Source organism: Eulemur rufifrons, chromosome 1 (genome assembly GCF_041146395.1).
Source record: "Eulemur rufifrons isolate Redbay chromosome 1, OSU_ERuf_1, whole genome shotgun sequence".
Lineage (NCBI taxonomy): Eukaryota > Metazoa > Chordata > Mammalia > Primates > Lemuridae > Eulemur > Eulemur rufifrons.
In genome coordinates this window covers 7,261,603-7,281,827 of record NC_090983.1, presented here as the reverse complement: position 1 = coordinate 7,281,827, position 20,225 = coordinate 7,261,603, and the positions used below count along the sequence as shown (strand labels likewise).

Below are 20,225 nucleotides of genomic sequence, written 5' to 3'. Positions count from 1 at the left end.
ATTTTACAGAATCAAAGAGTCTAACAGTATATCTTGTTAGATACAGTATGTCCTCATAATGTATACATTATTTCTTGTACAATGATATGAAATAATATGGGAAATATTCATGATAAATTATTAAGTGAACAGTGCAAGTTAAAAACAATAGTTTCATATTTTTTTCCCCACCCCCCCTTTCCCGAGTCAGCACCTTCAAGTGTTACCACTCCCCAAACGGTGTGCAATGCACTCATTGTAGGTGCACATTTTTGATTGTCGTGTTGTAGATGCGGTTTGGATCTGGGTGGCAGGTATTGAGAGTAACTTTCTTTGTTTCTAGTTAGATCTAATAAGCCAATTTTAAAGATTGTGGAAGGTGTGGGAGAGAAAGTCATTTAGCCACATACGTGTACTGTGCCTGTCTTTATGCTATGCACCGGGGATGTCCTTGGCACAGATTTTCCTTGTTTGAGTACCTGATTGCCACAATTGGTTTCCTACTGCTCCAAGGCTCATGAGGTTTATAGCTTTTCCTCCTCAAGTCAATAAGATGTTAGATAATGCCTCTACTTTTCCAAATGTGGAAGCAGGAACTGGGCTCTGTATGTATATGAGTGAGTGGGTGTAAAGCCAGGTTTAAGTCAATCATTGATCACAAAGGATCCTTGGGGTAAGACTTCTACCAATTGAAATCCTGACTCAAGTGAATTAATAAAATGTAGTATATGTATGGCATGGAGTTCTCAGCCACAAAAAACAATGATGATCTAGCACCTCTGGTACTATCCCGGATAGACCTGGAGCCCATTCTACTAAGTGAAGTATCACAAGAATGGAAAAACAAGCACCGTATGTACTCACCATCAAATTGGTGTTAACTGGCTTAACTGACCAACACTTAAGTGCACATACAGTAGTAACATTCATCGGGTGTTGGGCAGGTGGGAGGGGGGAGGAGGAGATGGGTATATTTACACCTAATGGGTGCGGTGCGCACCGTCTGGGGGATGGACACGCTTGAAGCTCTGACTCGGGATGGGGCAAAGGCAATATATGTAACCTAAACATTTGTATCGCTGAAAAAAAGAAAAGAAATCCTGACTCATTGGTTTAAGAAAGCATTTGCAAAACTAAATGTAACAGTTATGGTAGGTAAATGCATGTAAACATGTTTGGTCCATAAAGCTTATTTTTATTTATGCCTATTTTCTTAAATGGCTTTATAACTTATGACTTTTTTTTTCTTTTTACATCTCTGATCCCCAGTTCATAGTATTATATTTTGGAAAAGCTAGAAATATTAAAATAGTGCTTCTGGGGTAACGCATCTGTCAGTATTTCCATTGTAAAATGCAATTTTAAAGGGTTTAGAAGTCAGCTGTAAAAATTTGTTCTTGGCTGATACATTGTATACAAAAATCTCTGCCCAGGATAATTTTCAGAAGAATTTTTGCAACGGCATAAACTGTGAGGTTATATGGCAGAACCAGCTTATTCACTTTTTATGCTTCTATCAAAGTAGGGGAAAGATGACAGATTTTAAAATGATTCAAATAAAACAATGTGAAAATTGTATTTCTATACTTGTAATCTTAGAAAATTATTGATTAAAAAAAAGTTACTCTACCATCAGAAGGGTCACCATTGGCTTAAATATTAAAAATAATAGCACCACCAAACCCAACATTATCTCCAAATCTTAGGTGATTTCAGAATAACTCTTTTAAGAAAAGATTTTAGCAGTTCATTTTGAAAGCAGGATTTGGGGCTGCTCAGTGACTGTGTAACCTCAAAGAGACTCTTTTGTCTCTTTTGCCCTAGTTGTTGAAAAGTAGCTTTCTGTTTTGTGCCTGGCTTATCTGTCTGCAAAGCAAGTAAGAAAGTGCTAATGGGAAAGCAAAGACATGTTTCTTGCATGATTGGCGACTTAGCCAGTGAAGGTAGAGAGCTTCTTTTTAATGTAACTTTCTTCCCAAATACTTGGGCAGGTCTTAGCTTGAAAAGATTAACTACAGAGAACATAAGCTCCTTGCTTTTATATTATTGTGAGTACGTGCACACATACAATTCTACTGCATTTTACAGCTTGTGGCCAGGTTTCTTTCTTATTCTTTTCTACTTTTTCTTCAAAGTTCAATCTCATAAGCAGATTGCCTCCAGAGTAATTTTATATGTGGTAGCCAGACTAGCCTCAGGGTTGACAATAGCTTCCTCTGTTGTGTCACTTCTGAACTATGGAAGTGCAGTTCATACACAGAGAGCCCACAGGGAACATTTGAGGTCTTGTTGATTTGAAATGAAACACAACTTTATGTGAAGTGTGAATTGGAAATGATACTGAGTTATATACAGTTGCTCAGAAATACAGTCTCCGTGGTAGAGAAGGAACCACCTCATTAAAGACATGCTTCTTCCCCTCACCAGCTCTTATTCTACAAGGTGATCATTTGTACCACGTGTGGGCCCAAACAAGGTAAAAACAATAGCAGCAGCAACAACAACAACAAAAAAACCCTCTAGTTTATAAAACTGAACAACTTTTTTTCCTTAATAAAATAAAACAGCTTCCTTAGACAAATATATTCTTAAAATTAGGTCATTGTATTCTTAGAGTCATCTTGTTCAGCCGCTAGCGGTGCCCTGCTGAGGTGAAGGAAAGCCTGTCTTGGCTTCAGAGATTGAGGCATGTTGGTTTCTCTGTAGTCATCTCTGCTGAGAGGCCACTTCTCCATCTTTGCTTAGTCCAGTTTTAGGTGACTCATTCTAGGGAGAGTCAGGTGTTCGTGTTGTCATGACCCACTAGAAGCTCAAGGCTGGAAATTTGGGTATGTAATAGTGGACATCTTGAAGGGAGAGAAGGCTCTACTATGCCATTGAGCAAATGTTTGAATTCACAGATCCTGAAAAGTGGATGTGTTTAATGTAGAGATGCTCTTTGGGAAAGAACAGATTATGTCACTTCTAAGAGGGGTAATCTGTGACTATCATTATTTATTTTGTTCAAATTGCCCCAGATCTGACCAGTGGAAGCCCCCCCAAGTTGGCCCCGGTGTCATTTTGACATGTCTTCATCATTGTTTGAACACTTATTTATTTTCTAGAGATGTTCCCACCTTATCTTGTAACTTTCCCTGTGCTATCCCTGGAATCAGCCAGTTTTATAAGATACCCTGATTCCTTTTAATGGAGAAACTCAGACTCTCCCAAACCCTCTTGATGAACAGGACTAGGAAATTACATGCATGTCTATATCTTACTGACTGTCTGTCTAGAAAACTTTGTATTCATACGGATATCTCCAATTCCAGTGCAACATCACAGGGTTCATTCTAGTTTCCTCCTTCCTGCATTTGTACCTCCCTCCTTTGAGAGAAACCTGGCTCTTACCGTTCACAACATTATATTTACTTTTTGCTCATTCCTGCTTATGACCGATATACAGACATTGCTGGCCTTCTGTTCCACTAGGTCACTTTCTTTGCTCAGGCTTTAATGCCTGTTGTGCTTCTGCCTCTTCACTCAGGCTCTGATTCCCCACTGTTGTACCATATGACTTTTGAGTGTGGGTCCTTTGGAAGTTGGGAGTTCTAGCTTTTCTACGTGGAATCTTATAGCCAGTTGATCAGTGGCACTTGGTGTACACAAACTCTAGCTCTACTTGTGTTTAGACTGCTATAACATTTCTATTTTGATTTCTTTCTTTATGACTGTCTCCTTCTTTTTAGCATCACATTGAGAAAAGAAACTGTGTGTGTGTGCCTGGTATTATAATTTTAGCCATTCTGGTGGGTATATAGTAGCGTCTCCTTGTTCTTGTTGTTGTTTGTTATATTTGTTTTTCATTTCCTTGATGACAAAATGATGCTGAACATTTTTTGTGTTTATGGCCATATATTCTTCTCTGAAGTGTCTGTTAAATCTTTTATCAGACATTTTTTAGTTGGTTTGTTTTCTTATTAATGAATTATAAGAGTTCTTTATATAATGTGGATAAAAGTCCTTTGCCACACAGTTTTCTTCTTGTTTTTCCCACACAGTTTTCTTAAGGGTGCTTTTGAAGACCAGAAGTTTTCAATTTTGATGAAATCCAATTTTTCAAATATTTCTTTTATGATTTATACTTTTGGTTTAGTATCTAATATATCTTTGCATATCCCAAAGTTATAAAGATTTCTCCTTCTTTTAAAAAAATTGTAGTTAGAACACTTAACTTAGATCTATCCTCTTCCCAAACTTTTAAGTGCATATTATTAAGTATGGGTGTGATGCTGTGCAACAGATCTTTAGAACTTACTAAGTTTTACATAACTGAAACTTTATATTCATTGACCAGCTATTTCTCCTTCCCCAAGCCCCTGGCAACCACCATTCTACTCTGTTTCTGTAAGTTTCTTTTCTTTTTTTTTCTTATATAAGGTTTACAGTTTATAGTTTCAGTGTTCACATTTACGTCTATGGTCCATTTCAAGTTAATTTTTATATATAATGTGCAGTGAGGGTTAGATTTCATTTTTCTCATATGGATGGATATCTACTTGTTTTAGCACATTTGTTGAAATACTTTCCTAGTGAATTACCATCTTTTTTGGAAATAAATTTACTATATAAATGTGATTTTATTTCTGGACTCTATATTCTGTTCCATTGATCTAAACTACTTGATTACTGAAGCTTTATAGTAGGCCTTAATATCTGGTGGTATCTGTTTTTCAAAATTGTTTTGCCTATTCTAGCTCCTGTGTATATTCATGGGAAATTTAGAATTGGCTTGTCTGTTTCTATGAAAAAAGCCTATTGGGATTGCATTGAATGTGTAGATCAGTCTGGGGCCAATTGGAATAGATTGGAGCTACCCAATCCATGAACAAGGTATTTCTCTCCATTTATTTAGGTCTTCTTTAATTTCTCTTGACAGTGTTTTATGGTTTTCAGTGTATAAGTTTTGCACGTATTTTGTTAAATTTCTTCCTAAGTTATTATTCTTTTAATTTTATTTTCTAGTTCATAGCTAGTATATAGAGATTGATTTTGATATATTTATAATGTCCTATGACCTAATTATTAATAGTTTTAGTAGCTTCTTTAAAGATTCCATGGAATTTTCTACATATATATCATATTATCTGCAAATAAAGGCTGTTTTACTTTTATTCCAATAGATATGCCCTTTAGTTTTTTTCTCTTCTTACCAGAAACCTTCACTATGATGTCAAACAGAAGTAGTGAGAATGGACTTTTTTTTTTTGAGACAGAGTCTCACTCTGTCGCCCTGGCTAGAGTGCCGTGGTGTCAGCCTAGCTCACAGCAACCTCAAACTCCTGGTCTCAAGTGATCTTTCTGCCTCAGCCTCCCGAGTAGCTGGGACTACAGGCATGCGCCACCATGCTCGGCTAATTTTTTGTATATATCTTAGTTGTCCAGATAATTTCTTTCTATTTTTTAGTTAGAGACGGGGTCTCGCTCTTGCTCAGGCTGGTCTCGAACTCCTGAGCTCAAACAATCCACCCGCCTCGGCCTCCCAGAGTGCTAGGATTACAGGCGTGAGCCACCACGCCCGGCCCCATACACTGTTTTAAGAGATTTATATCAATGGAATGGGACGTAATTCTGGAGCTGCTGGCACCTTCATCCTTCTCTGTATGGAGAGAGGCTACTCTGGTAATGGAGCTAACATTGAGGAAAGCTGAACTGAGACACGCAGACATACGTATGTGCACACATACCATCCTACAAATATCATCCGAGCCCCTCAGTTTGATCAGATTGGCTCAATCACATAAGCCAATAAGTTACTTAAAGATAGCCAATTTAAGTTGGTTTTTCTGTCTCTTTTAGCTAAAACAGGCAGTCTTCATACATTGATTATGTTTTAGAAACTTAAAAACAATAAAGAATGATTCAAAGAAAAGCAACAACCATGTACAAGGCGTATGTACATGTATATATTCTTACACTAAATAATTATCTATTCCTCCTCTGAACTTTGTTCAAGTAGCAATTCAGTTCTTTTGTCTGTTAGAAATTCTCTACTAAGGCTTGCTTTTCTGGTTTTCCTAGATTTGCTTCTTGCCTAACTTTTTTTTATCTGTCCCTGAGCTTCAGAACTTGGTGTAGTATTCTGCCAAATTGCCTAATTTTCTTCCATACCTCTCTGCTCATTTCTGATATCAAAAATATTTATCACCTTGCTACTGGGAGAACTCTAGTTGGATCCTGTTGTGTTCTGTGAACCGGCTCTTGTCTAAGGGGAAGCATACCTGCTTCTTACTCTCCTTGGTGACTAGGTATGGAGGCTTGGTTGTACCAGAGTTAGGTTGTGTGGTTAGTTGCTTGTGGTGGCCATGCAGAAGAGGAGAGAGGGCACATACTGCAGAGCACTTGTAATTCTACTTCAGACCCTGTGATCTCTCGGGAGCCTGCTGCTCAGACCTCTGCACCCTTGTCCTCCTGCAGTCCAAGCCACATCTACAACAATGGCGTGTTCCTTCACAATGTGTGATCGTTTCTCCAAGAACCCTTTTTCTTATATAAAATAGTTAAAATTTAACCATTTTTAAAGGGAGTTACGTAGTTTTTCTTACTTCAGTCACAGAGAAATAGAGAGATAGATCCTGCTGTTTTAAGTTGTTAGAAACCTATTCTTGATTTTGAGCTGGTGGGATTTAAGCCAAGACAGAGTTTGCAGTGAATGGTGTATAATGGAAGGAAATGGCAGGTAAGATGAAATTATTTAAAAAGGTAAGTGGACATTGATAAGATCAAGGTCTTTGAATGGTAAGCCAAAGAATAGAGAAGGAAAGAGGAATCCAAGGAAGATTTTTCAGTAAGAGGGTAATATAGTCAGATTTTTTATTTCTGGTGATTTCTAGGATAGTGTCACTTAAAATACCAGGATATTTGTGGAATATAAGAGTGCTCGTAAGAAATGAGTGAAAGATTTGGTGACTGGTATGTTAAGCAGTAGAAAGGGTCAAATGTGATTTTAAGGTTTTTTTAGGCTTTAATGGCTTAGAAGAGAGTGGTAGTAGTGTTGGAAGAAAGAGAAGAACAGGAAAGAGAAATACTTTGAGGGGAAGGACTAGGGTGGTTTTGATGTTTTGAGTTTTAGGTGGCAGTGGCACATTAAGATGGAATTGTCTAGGAGATACTGCATAGGGCTTAGGTAACAAGAAAGAAGACAATCAAAGGATTAGTTTTCCTTTCTCTTCTTACTACTTCTCCCCATTCTGAGAGAAGCTGTACAAACTACTACTACCGCTGGTCCCCCAGTTGAGAATCACTGCTGTAGAGATTATGTGAGTAGAATGTGTCCTTCAGATGTTCTGAGTTAGAATAAATGTGGATAACACTAGTGTAATGTAAAGGAAAATAGAGGCAGAACACCCACACTCATGTCTAGACTCTGCTACTTACTTGCTGTGTAACATGTTCAAACCACTTTTCCAATTCTCAGTTTTTTCAGTTATAAGATGGGGGCAGTAAATACCTTACTACCTACTAACAAGTTGTATAGTTCTAGTGAGAAAATATATAATATATAACGTACTTTGTAACTTGCAGAAAGTTCCATAAAACTCTGGCATCACTGTGATTTAAAATGGGCAATCATCTTCTGAATCGTCTCTGCTGTTGCAGGTCCTTTTTCTAGGGTTGAAGGTAATTGAGCTCATTTGCACTTTGGTACAATGCTCTTCAGGGTGAGTTGCTTAGACACAGCCACTTTGTAAGTAAGTGGGATTCTGTGGCCTTATGTTGGTCAACAGAAAGGGGCAAGAGACTCTTAGGAGTTGGAAGTTCAGACTGTTGAAAATTATAGCCAATATTGTACATTGCATATTGCACAGGGCTGTCATCTTGTGGTTGTGTGTGTGTTGGGGGGAGAGAAATCAGGGAAATCCTTTATTGCATTCATTGAACAAATATCTATCATTTCGACTACATGGCATTTATCAATATTCATTTATTCAACACATATGTATTAAGCACCTTCTGTGTTAGTGCTGGGTATGTAACAGTGAACAAGTGGGAAAAATTCCTTCCCTTCATGGAGCGTACATTCCACTGGGAAAGACATAATACTGTTAAAAAAAAAAAAACAACTATATGTAGCATGCTCAATAGTGATAAGTGCTGAAGAGGAAAAAAAGATAAGGAAGGGAAATACGAGTTTGGGGCTGGAGGTTGAGATTTCAAATAGAGTGGCCAAAGAAGGCCTCATTGAGAAGGTGACTGTAGGCTCTGAAAGCAGTGAAGAGCTGTCCTTGTGGAGATCTTGGGAAGCACGAATATGTGCCCTGTGTGCTCCAGGAATAGCAAAGAGGCTGGGGCTGAGAATTGTCAGAGATGAGGTCAGAGGGATTGGGGTGGGGTACAGATCGGGTAGGGCCTGTGCATCATAGTTAGATACGGATTCTTCCTCTGATTGAGATGGAAGGACTTAGAGGGATGACAGCAGAGAATTGATGTGATACCACTTATGTTTAATAGGCTCACTCTGACCACTGTGTTGGGAACAACCTGAAAAGGAACAAGAGTAGAACCTTTGTAGGCTACTGCCTGTCCAGGGATGAGCTGATGGAGATGGAACCAGGGTGGTGGCAATGAAGGTAGAGCTGACAGGATTAGCTGGTGGAAGGCATGTGGGGGTGTGTGTGTTGAGGGGGTTGAGGTGGGGTGGGGAAGGGATCAAACAATTGATCTATAAGGATAATGCAGGGTTTTTGGCCTGAGTAATGGGAAGAATGGAGGTGGTTTGTTCTGTTCCTGTTAACTAGATAAAAGATACTTTTGGATGAACTACTTTAGACAAACAAAGTTCCCAATAACACATATGCCTTTGAGAATGTCTGTAAATATGTCTTTAAAACGATGGTGTCCATGGTCATGTTTTATAATGAAAGAACCTTATTGGCAAGCCTTGTCAGGAACTCCCTGTAGAAATATCAATTGCTTTTCTTGGCTCCAAGGTATTTCCTGAATAGTGTATTGTACTTTGTCCCAAGTGTGCCATTAAGGGATTTGAAAGTTTGTTAAAATATGGGTGGCAAGTGAGTGCTGTCACTTAAGCCCAGCCAGAAGAGCCAAGAAACAAAAACCAGCTCCCAGCCCGACTTCCTGACATGCAGTAGCTCTGAATCAGAGGCTCAGGTAGTGGGGTAGGCAGTGCATTCTCTCCTGTGCACAGATGCTGTCAGCAGATGCAGTTCTCAACAGCCCTTTCAGCAGGAAGTCCCTGTGGACATGAGTATATATGAATCTTTTGGAAAAGCTCTAGTATACCAAGGGGAAGGTTATAGAGTTTATTTGCTGAAACAGAATTTTCCACTGCTAATGTAACTTTTAAAAAAATTTAAAATAGCATTCTTCAAAAATGGTCTTTGTGTTCAAGAAATGGTTTTTCTGTATCAGTAAACAGGAAAACTATGAAATGTCACATGCTTGAGTTTGGGTAAGCCAGCATAATGGGAATGTTACCTGTCATTTTTATTTAGGATTCCATTTGAATTTTTTGGTTACAGGGACTTTTTCTGTTTGCTCCCCAGTTTTGAAATACAGTATGTTAATTTTAAAAGGTAGGAAAGAAAAACCTAATACACATCAAACTGTTTTGAAGTCACCAGTTCCTCTTCTTGATTCTTATCAGTTTGAATTGCTATTTGCAGTTGATCTAATCTACTGCACAGTGTGGATAGTTTTCTTTGCTTTCTGAGTGACAGATTGCTGCTACTTCATAACTCTGGGTCAGGAAATGTCTCTGTAAAGTGTTTCCAGATCTAGGCTTTCTCATCTTTATGTAGGTGTTTGTGACTTTTCTTGCTAAAACTCTTGTTTTTAAATCAGGGAACAGTTAACTTTATGGTTACATTTAAGTTTATATTGAAAACTGGAGTTATAATTTAGATATAAAGGCCTAGAATTATTTTAGAAAAATGCATTTATTTCAATGTCTTCTGATTTTATTTGCATTTATTTATATTTGCTTTTTATGGTGATAAGTTACAATTTTGATGAACTAACTTGACTATTTTTTGGCTTCCAGACACATTGCAGTTAATGGAGGACACATTGCAGTTTCACGTACTATCATGTGGGCATGCATTTAAATTTAGTGGATGCTTTCTACTTGGTAGTTATTTTATTCATTTCTTGTTTTTTGCAAGTGCTTCTATTACAGCTGATTCAAGTCTTTCTCATTCTCTTCAGAAGAAAAGAGAAGGGAACCAGTATTTATTGAGCATATTTTATGTGCCAAGCATTGTAGGAGCCTCTGGGAAATATAAAAATGAATGTGACATGGTTTGCTGTCTGGTGGAAGAGAGAAATGTGCATGCAAACAGATAAATGAATGGCTAAGGACTAGCAGTGGTACAGAAGAAGACAACCTAACATTTCTGCAGAGAGGGAGATTAGCAGAGAAACACACAGAAGAGCTGTATCTTGAGTTTTGATGGAGTATTTGCCAGGCAAACAAAAGGTGCGGAGGCAATGCTTGTCAGTGGTGGGCACTGTTATGTGTGAAGTTCACTCTGAATCTATGTCTTCAACTCCAATGGGGGATTTCCTCCAGAGTATCCAGGACTAAGAGCACTGGATTTAGAGCTCTAGACCTGTGTCCATGTCACAACTCTGCCATTTAGTAGCTGTGGGATTGTGACATGTCTGAACCTGTTTCCTCCTCTGTGAGACCGAGATAATTATTCTCCTGTGCATCACCCAGGGTCATTGTGTGCATCAAATCAATTCATGTGTGTAAAAGCACAGGGAAGATTGTGCAATATGAATGTGAAGAGTCATAATATAATAAAAAAACCTTAGTGTTTTATTATGATTTACATATTCATAATTGTATTTAAATTCTCTCTACTTCACTACCTCTTGTTCTATGTTGAATCCTCTCTGAGTCTTTTCTGAGAGCTCTATCCTCAGCTTCTCTTTTCAATAGACGGTCCTGGACAACTTTGCTCAACTGCCAGCCCATTGTGGATAACTCCGTAGTCTGGATTTCTGTCCTCCAATACACTCTTCCAGTCTCCAGACCTACATTTCCAGCTGCCTCCTGGATGTTCCTCATCCTTTTTGATTTCCTGAGTCTCAAGACTACATTTGTTTACCCCCCTGTGGAACTGCTCCTGCCTCTCTGTTTCTGTTATCTGAGTTCAGGGCCTGTGATTACCTTTGACTCTTTCTTCTCCTCCCCTTACTTCAGTTGTTCTACAGGATTTAAAGGCTCCTTGTTGAGTTTATTGTTATTGTCAAATCATTCACTTACTAAGCTCCTAGGCACCCATGTGAAGAGTTTTTCATATATTATCTCAGTTAAGATTATTGTCCCCATTTTAAAGATAATAAAACTAAGATTCAAAGAGATTAAATAATTTTTCCAAGGTAGTGTAGCTGCTAAGTGGCAGAGCCATTATTCAAACCCAGTTGTGCTGATTGGAGAATTTGTGCTCTTAACCATTTCAACCTACTTCCCTGCTTTACAGTAAAGACCTGACTCATTAAATTGGCATCCAGGGCTGTTCACCTCTGCTTATTCATCCTCCTTTCTCACTCTTATTGTGCATTTGTGTGATCACTTGCCATTCCTAAAGGTCAGTTTGCGTTTTCTTACCTGTTTGCTTTTGCATGTATGTTTTTTTCTCAGCTAGACTTCTTTTTCATGTGTCCAAATCCTGAGGGAGGCAGGTAGTGTAGTAGAATAAGCCAGGGCTGGGGAGTTGAGTGGATCTGTTTTTCTACTTTACCTCGTAGTCCTCATCTGTTCTACAAAGGACTGCACCAGATTACATTCATACTGGCAGCGTGTTGCTGCACATTCTTGCTAGCATTTGGTATAGTCAGGATTTTAAGTTTTTGCCCATCTGTGGGTTTGTAGAGATATCGCATTGTGGTTTTAATTTGCATTTCTCTGATTAAATGAGGCAGAGCACCTTTCCATCTTTATTGACTGTTTGTCATTTCTATTTTGTGAAGTACCTTTAAGCCCTTTTTGCATTTTTCTCTTGGATTATCTGTCTTTTATTGATCCATAGGAGTTCTTTGTATATTCTGGATATGAGCACTTCTGTGGCTTATCTTATAAAATTTCTTGTATGGTATTTTAGGATAAAATGAAGATTTTAATGGAGTTGAATTTATCACTTTCTTTTATGCCAGTGTTTTTTTGTGTATGTTTAAAACATATTTTCTGACACATTTTCTTATATATCATTTTCTAAAATTCTGCCGGCTTTTTGAATTAGCATCTTCCTTTAGCTATTTTCCACTCACAGTATTGTATAGTATCTCTGACTCAGCAAATGTTCCTATCCTTGAAGTAGAACTCTACCGGGCATTTTGCCATTTCTCTGCCAACACAGGGCTTGTGTTCTCCTTAAAGCACAGAAGTGATGCTACACGCAGCTTCCTTTTCCAAAAGTGTTTCTCTTTGTCTCTTGCATCTCTGAACTCAAGATTCTGGGCTTAGGCCTCCACTATGTTCCTCTCAGTGGTGAGCTTCTCACAGCTGCCCCTTAATATCATTTATCCCTTTTCATCTTTCTGGGTCCCTGGACCCAGCCCTGCCCTGCCCCTGGGCTTGCTGCAGAGGCCGGGTTGCTGTTCTCTGTCTTCCTTAAGAATTGCTGCCTAATGGAGAAAGGGGATTACCTTTTCCTCTCAGCACACTGCCACGCCACTCTGTCGCCCAATCTACCTTCCAAAAGGAAACAGTAGGTAGATTACAGATCTGCCCTTGGTAAAACTAACTATAGGGTGTATCTGACAGAAGTTTCTGTGCGTGAATGTGTGTGTTTGGTGGAGGGAGTCAAGAAAATGAAAATTAATAAGTTTTGTAGTGTGCTATTTCTTGAGCATTTTTAGTAGCTACAGCTGACACTTTTACTTCATCATATTTCATACTCCCTAATTTATATCTGTCTATATTTTCACTCTTTATTTTTATTATCAGGGTTTATGTGATGCCCATCCTACCCTGTTCATGGAAAAAGACTGAGAGTGAAGAAGTTCTGTATGACCCAGTGATTTGACTCCCTCAGTGATCTGTTTCTGTCCTGTCCTCCAGAGACTAGACTAAATCTCCAAGGCAGAAATAATCCCAGTTGCAGCATGTGCTCGGGATATATAAGTGCAGTCAGCTGCCTCGCCTGCTCAGGTCTGTGGAGGAACCAGAGGAATTATTTAAGTCCTCAGTTAACCAGGTCCTTGAGATATCCATTTCCTCAGAATCCCTTCTTTCACTCTGAGCCCAGAGCTCTCCAAAATCTTGATCAACCTGTAGTGGTATCTTTCAGCACCAGGCCCTTTACTCTCCTTACTTGTACTTTCTTATAGAGTATTTTCTTTCTATTTGTAGACATGTAGGTTTTTTTGCAGAGGAAGGATTTATAGCTCTCAGAGGGATCTTCTAGCTTTCAAAGTTGAAACCACTGAATTAGACTTTTTGACTTTTTCAAAGTGAACTCTGCAGAAGAAATCTTACTTTATAGATTCCAAGGAAAATTGCGCTACTAGTTTCTGACATACTCTTGTGCCTGAAAACTTTTCTGAAAGCTCTCTTGCATCCTGATAATCCTTTATATTCATTTTTTCATTCTTCTACCCATTTACCCATCTATTTATTCATCACATATTGAACAGCTAGATTGATTATGCAAGTTGTTATAGAATATACAAAAATATATAAAATACAGTTGGTGAGCAGATAGTCTTAGCAGATGAGATAAATCATAAACATAGATAAAACTCATGTAGTAAAGAAAAAGTGCCGCAGAAGAGGTGCAGATAAACTGCTTTGGGACGTTAAAAAAAAGAGAGAGTATTACTCTTGCCTGGGGCAGGTGGGGGGATGCGGAGGAGTTGGGAAGATTATGTGGTGTATTCTGGATTATAGAAAATCCAAGCCAGTTGGAGCAGGTCTTGAGAGATGGATAGATTTTAGATATGTGGAGATACTAGTTGCAGCGTGCCATCTGTGGTTCTTTATTCAAAGGAGACTTGAGTGCTATTGTATGCCAAGCCCAGCCATGGGCACTTCATAGAGTTTACAGTTTATCAGGGAAGATAAACTCTGAACAAGTCATTTCCTAATTACTTGCAGTGAATAAAATAGATAACTTCTGTGCTCATGAAACCTATATTCTAGTTGGGGAGACAGAAAGTAAATACATAGATAATGTATTTTCAGATAGTGATGGATGTGTGTACTGGGATAATAAAATAGAATGGTAATGCTTTAAAAACATAACATATTAATTTATATTTTAATTGCACAGTTTTGAATGAATTTAGTGCCTAAAACACTAGTTCTTGTGTGTAGGTAATCTAAACCATGGAGATTATCACAAAGTCAAAACTGAATTAATTTTTATACAGTTAAGTTTGCTGTATTATGGATATTACTTTCCATTGATCTTCTCTTCCCATTGGCTTTTGCTTAAACTTTGTATGCATGAGCCAAAGCATAATTCTTAATAAGTAGGCAGGCAGAATCATGGTGATTATAGAATTCCCATTATATATGTGTGTGTGTGTATGTATATCTCTCTCTCCCCACATACATATACATACATACAAAGAAAGACTACCTTTTATTGTGAGACAGTTCAGCCTTCAAATTGTATACAGTCAGAATTCTGGTTCCTCTTGTAATATTTTCTCCATGGGCTGTGGGAACCAAATCCTTCATGAAATGGAAGTGGCAGAAATAAATGCATAATAGAAACTAAAGGCCTGGGCTCTTTGCATAGTATCTTTCCAGAAGACTACATTTTACCTGCTAGTCTAACTCCAGCATGTGAGTCGTTTTCTTTTACCACCTGCCTTCAACTCCCCTCTCTCTGAGATGAAGTATGTGTGGGGATGATATAGGAAAAAACAATAGATCACAGACTGTGTTGTAGCCAGCATGCTTTAGACATAGGGTGTGCCTGTGTTTGGGCTGCTCCGACAATGCCCAAGGTTGTGATAGTTCTTTGAGGATAGTCAGGGGCAGATGTTCCTAAATATTGTTCAATTTTCCAGGTACATTTAAGGAAATTGAATGTTTGCTGATTTGAATAATATCAAATTCTTTTACCTTTATAACTCATCGTAAATTTTCTGTCTTTTGAATGATCTACTTTGGTTCAGATATGAAACTAGGACTTATGTGACAAGGCAGAAGTGCAAAGAGGAGCACTGGTTTCCTAATTGGACAGGTTGAGTATTCCTTATCCCAAATTCTGGGACCAGAAGTGTTTTGGATTTAGGATTTTTAAATATTTGCATTATACTGGATGAGCATCCCAAATCCAAAAACCCCAAATCTGAAACATTCCAATGAGCATTTCCTTTGAGTGTCATGTTGGCACTCAAAAAGTTTCAGAGTTGGGAGCATTTCGGATTTTCGGATTAAGGATGCTCGACATATATAACAAGTTATTGCCCTAGCTGTAGTTTCACTCACATGTGCTCTTGCAGGAAGGAGCCTGAGGAAATCTTTTTGGAGACTGCTGGCCTGGCCAGTTGAACTTTTTTTTTTTTTTTTACTATCAAACAGAAAGAACTTTGTTTTTAAACTTTTTATACAAATAATAAACGAACAAATGAATGAATCTGACAAGAGTCAAAACAGCAAAAATTCAAAGAGAATTTCATTAAATATATTCAGAGATTAGGTACCAAGTTTTTAAAAACTTTCACTAAAAGGCACAATTTTGCTCAGAAAAATTAACTATTGTTTACAAGTTTTTCTGTTACTATATTTTCATGAAGTCAATTTTTTCAAAACTTTGGATATATATTCTTAGAGTCTATATTTTGATTGTTAATATCTTTGAAATAGTTTACTTTGGTTTTCTGAGTGGATATTATAATATTAATTTTCTGGGCATGGTTATGTTAATTGGAGCCTACAGCATTAAAATGTTTTAGAAAAGATTTATTTTAATAACTTTTTCTGCCTTGTGTAAGATGAAGATCCTTTATAAGTAAGATCTTTATGTGATCTAATTCAAACATTAATCTAGCTTGTTGAAGGTAGGTATCTACTTTGAAACCTCTAGGTTAAACTCAGAAAAATATTAGACCTGTCAAATATAGACACATGGCGAAACTGCTAGAGAAACTCACTCACTTGGTTCGGGTCTCTGCTCAAATGTTCTTTCCTCTGAGAGACCTCCCCCAGCCACCCTTCTGGTAAACTGCCTCACTCTCTTTGTTGTTTTCTATTTTCTTAACCAGCTTCTTCATTCTCTCTGTATTTTTAATTGCACTTATCACTTGTAGCCTTTTGATTGTGTTCACTGCTACATCATTGGCACTTAGAACAGTGCCTGGCACCGTGAAAGGTACTCCATAATAATTTGTTGATTGAACAAATTGTTCACTATTTGTCACCCCACTAGAATGTAGGCCTCATTGAAGTTGCCTGGCATGGAGTAGGCCTTCTAATATTTGTTTGAAAGAATGAAAGGAATAAGTAGTGATCAAATTCAATTTTTATATTTATATGTACACATATATATTAATATTTTAATTTTAATTATTTGTTTAAATTGTACATAGATTTCTCATCCAGAAAGAGATTCTTAGAAAAAGATGTGGTGTCCCAAGTAACATCTAGAACCTACAAAATCTGCTGCTGTCTTTTTTGCTAATGTGGATGGGGCAGATTTATGTATAGGGTTGCAGTTTTTTTTAAATGACTCAACAATACCTGCTGTATTTTAATATAATGCTCATAGATGTCAAAGAGTGTGGTCATGTGACAAACTCATGAAATGGATTAGTATCTGGATTCTTTTCTCCTGTTTGCATCATTCTTATTGCTAGTATAAATGTCTATCAGTCTGTGTGCTATAATATACTGATTTCATATCTCAAAATGGAGAAATAAGGCTTCATATTTTTATGAGAACATTTTATAAACTCTTTTTCACACTTAGTTTTGTTTTTTCCATTTCATCTTGTATTCTTGTGGTTTTATTTGGGAGCACAGTGACATACTTTGTACTTTGTTGAGTTCTTTATCATTCCCTAACATCCTCATTGCTCATGTATGATGAACCCTTATGAAGCAGCATGGTACTACTTCTGGTATTCACAGCCTTTGGGAGGGAGGAGATGAAAATGAAGGTCAGAAAAATGAGAAGTGGATATGACATTAATTTTGGGCATCTTGAAGAGCTGACTGTTAGCCTGGCCTTCCTGGATTGATTATGTCCATTAGATAGTCTATGCATCTGGAATATAAAGATCCTTTTTCAAACTACATGCTGTCAGCTTCTGAATGTGCAGTTTCTTCCTTAGAAAAGGAAATTCTGCTCTTTCTTTCTTTCTCCTCCAGTGATTTAGTAGAATTTTTCTATTTTCTTCAGGTAATTAAACCAGAAAGCAATGACAAAGAAACAGAAGCTGCCTATGAATCAGATCTCCCTGAGGAGATCTGTGGACACCATCTTCCTCAGCAGTCCCTGAAAAGCTATAATGACAGTCCTGATGTCATTATAGAGGCTCAATTTGATGATAGTGACTTAGAAGATGGACATGGCAATACACAGAATTTGCTGGTTGATGGTGTTAAGAAGCTCTCAGTTGGTGTTCATGAAAAAGGTGAGTACTAGACTACCACCTGACGTTTTGTCTTAGTAAACTGATTGTTTTAAATATTGGAATTTTCTCTCTGCTACAGAATAAATCACACAATACAATTGGTATGTTCCTGTTTCCAACCTGTTTCAGATTTTAGAAAAGGAGGATCTTTGACAGGCTTGTAGCTGCTGGTTAGGAGAGAGGGGACGAAAGTGCTGCCAGTGGTTTGTGTGGACAGTGGTTGCTGTTGCCACATTCCTGATAGCTTTGAGTTGTGTTGATAGTTAACCTTGAAATTTCCTGCAGTGAGCTCAGTCACACCCTGTGGTTCATATGAACAGAATTAAACTGGTCTTTTAGATTCCTATGAAAAAAGCACTTAATTTTGCCCTTAATTTTTGGCCTTGGTTTTGCTTTAGTTCAGTACCTTTAAAAGTATATCTGTGATTGGTGGTGGGCATGGATCACCCTAAATTTTATAAGCAGATTATCTTTAGAAAGTCTTTTGATTCTAAGCCTTTAGGAAGGCCAGTCGTACTTTCTCTGATTGAAATCTGAGCATGAGTCCTCTGGGTGCAGAAAAAAATCAGTTATAAACACATGAACAAGGAGCTGTGACCAAGGTCCCTACCTGACCACATTGTAGGAAGCTTAAGGGAAAGAAGCAATTACAATTTGAATATTTCAACATTTAGATTTCTAAGAGGTTCTAAGTAGAGAGAGTATGTTTTCTAGCCAAACTGAGTTTTTTATGTATACTATGAAATGGAAACTATTGAGCAATACTGACCTGGCCGGGCTAACTAGATAATCAGCTTTGTTATCAGGAAGAAGTTTCTGGCATAGTCCTCATGAAAGGCTGGAAAAAATGCCAGAAGATTACTAAAGGAGGATGTTCAGCAGACCGCCTGTTGTAGGGACTGGTGAGCATACCTCCCTACATCCTAAAGAAAGCTGGAGGTGATTTAAGGAAATGACTACAGAAGAATTACCCAGTTTCTCTCCATTGCTGATGAGTTGGTGACCTGGGGCAGAGAGCATTTTCTGAAAGCATGTGCCCTTTTTGGTGCCAAGGAATACTTATTCAGAATTTCCAACATTGAAATTATTTTTGAATCAAGAGGCTATACTTCTTCTGTCAGATACTGCTGCCTACCCCACCAGATATCACTAACCTGAGGCTACCCAGCTTCCTCTTGTTTTGTGACATACTTAAATAACTAGTGGTTTCACTGTCAGGGCTCAGCTAATTCCATCTGGATGCTATTCCTTGAAATTTCATACTCCTAATGTTTCTACTTACTTTCTTTTTGGGGAGAGTATATTATCTTTATTTTTTATTTATTTATTTTTAAAAATTTTTTAAATTTCAGCATATTACAGGGGTACAAATGTTTAGGTTACGTATATTGCCTTTACCCCACCCGAGTCAGAGCTTCAAGCGCGTCCATCTACTTACTTTCTTTAAAAATAGTTGAATACTGCGACCCTCTTCTTAAACTATATGTGTATTATCATAACAGCATCAGTAGTGTGAATCATATATTTTCAATGGAAGAGGGGCAAATAACCAGGACCATAAATAGCCAAATCCTTCATTAAGAAGATCACCAGGGAAGAGAGATATTCACAGGACAAAGCCAGGCAAAGGAATACTTTATTAATAAAATGTATTGAGTATTTGGCCCAAAACTACTTCGTGGAAACCCAGCTCTGGTGATTGGGCTTGGCAGATCTCAGCAGCCTCTTTTCTACTGGGCTCCAAGTTGAAGGGATAAGATGCCTTGATCTCTTATTAGTGGTTGGTACAAATACAAGGGCAAGGAAATATTGATGGATGGAAGTGATGGCAGAATTGATGCCTGGGCTGGATGCTAGCAATTCACTTTGTCCTTTGGGAAACTCTGATGCCAGCCCTGCTGTTGACTGACCCAGTGCTGTAATTCTCCTGCCTCTCTCTTCAAGCAAATATTAATATCATTGAGTACTTTACAAGTTCACTGTGTGCATGTTTTTTTCCTTATTCTTTTTACATCCTTGCTAGCCCACTGTTATTTATATTACTTTCTTAGTAGCCCTGACTGAGGGGAGAGCCTTAATCCTTCCCTCAGTACCTGGTACAGAGTTCTCTTTCCTGCTAGCCTCAAAATAGAGAGTTTGTGAAACCACATGGCTGTTTCTTATTTCTTGCCCTCTTGATATTTAGGAAAATTGCAATTTGCTCTTTTAAAAATCATGGTGTTTTTAAGGATATTTCAACCAGCTTCTCTTTTTCAGGATAATATTAAATCTGGTTACAGTTAGGATGTTAGTACTTTTTGCACTATTTAAGGTTTTGAAATTTGTTATTGAAACAAACCATAACCTTAGGAATATCATAAACTTTTCCTTAGACTTCTAGAAAGGTTCTTTGCTTTGTGTTGGACTTGTAAGTAGATTATTAATCCTAGTTCATGCTTGTATTCAAAAGTGTTTTGTGTTTTTGCTTTAGTATCATGTTTTTTTACCTAAAGCAAATGTTTTATATCACATGTGTATGAATAGTATATCCCTGTTTGCCCAGGAAGCATTTGTATCTTTATGATAACTGCCAGTATACCTGGTAAGTGAACACGTTATCCCACTAGTCTGTAGCAAGTGCCTATTGCTGCATTAGGAGAAAGGTTCTC

General features: G+C 37.8%; 1 protein-coding gene across 1 annotated transcript in view; it reads left to right on the top strand.

Annotated features, from left to right (window-relative positions):
- DIS3L2 (DIS3 like 3'-5' exoribonuclease 2) overlaps window positions 1-20,225 on the top strand; it is a 307,218-nt gene that overhangs the window by 74,345 nt on the left and 212,648 nt on the right. The window contains exon 6 of the mRNA XM_069470450.1: window positions 17,343-17,577. Within this exon, the coding sequence (XP_069326551.1) occupies window positions 17,343-17,577 (235 nt within the window). The remainder of the gene's footprint in view (window positions 1-17,342; window positions 17,578-20,225) is intronic.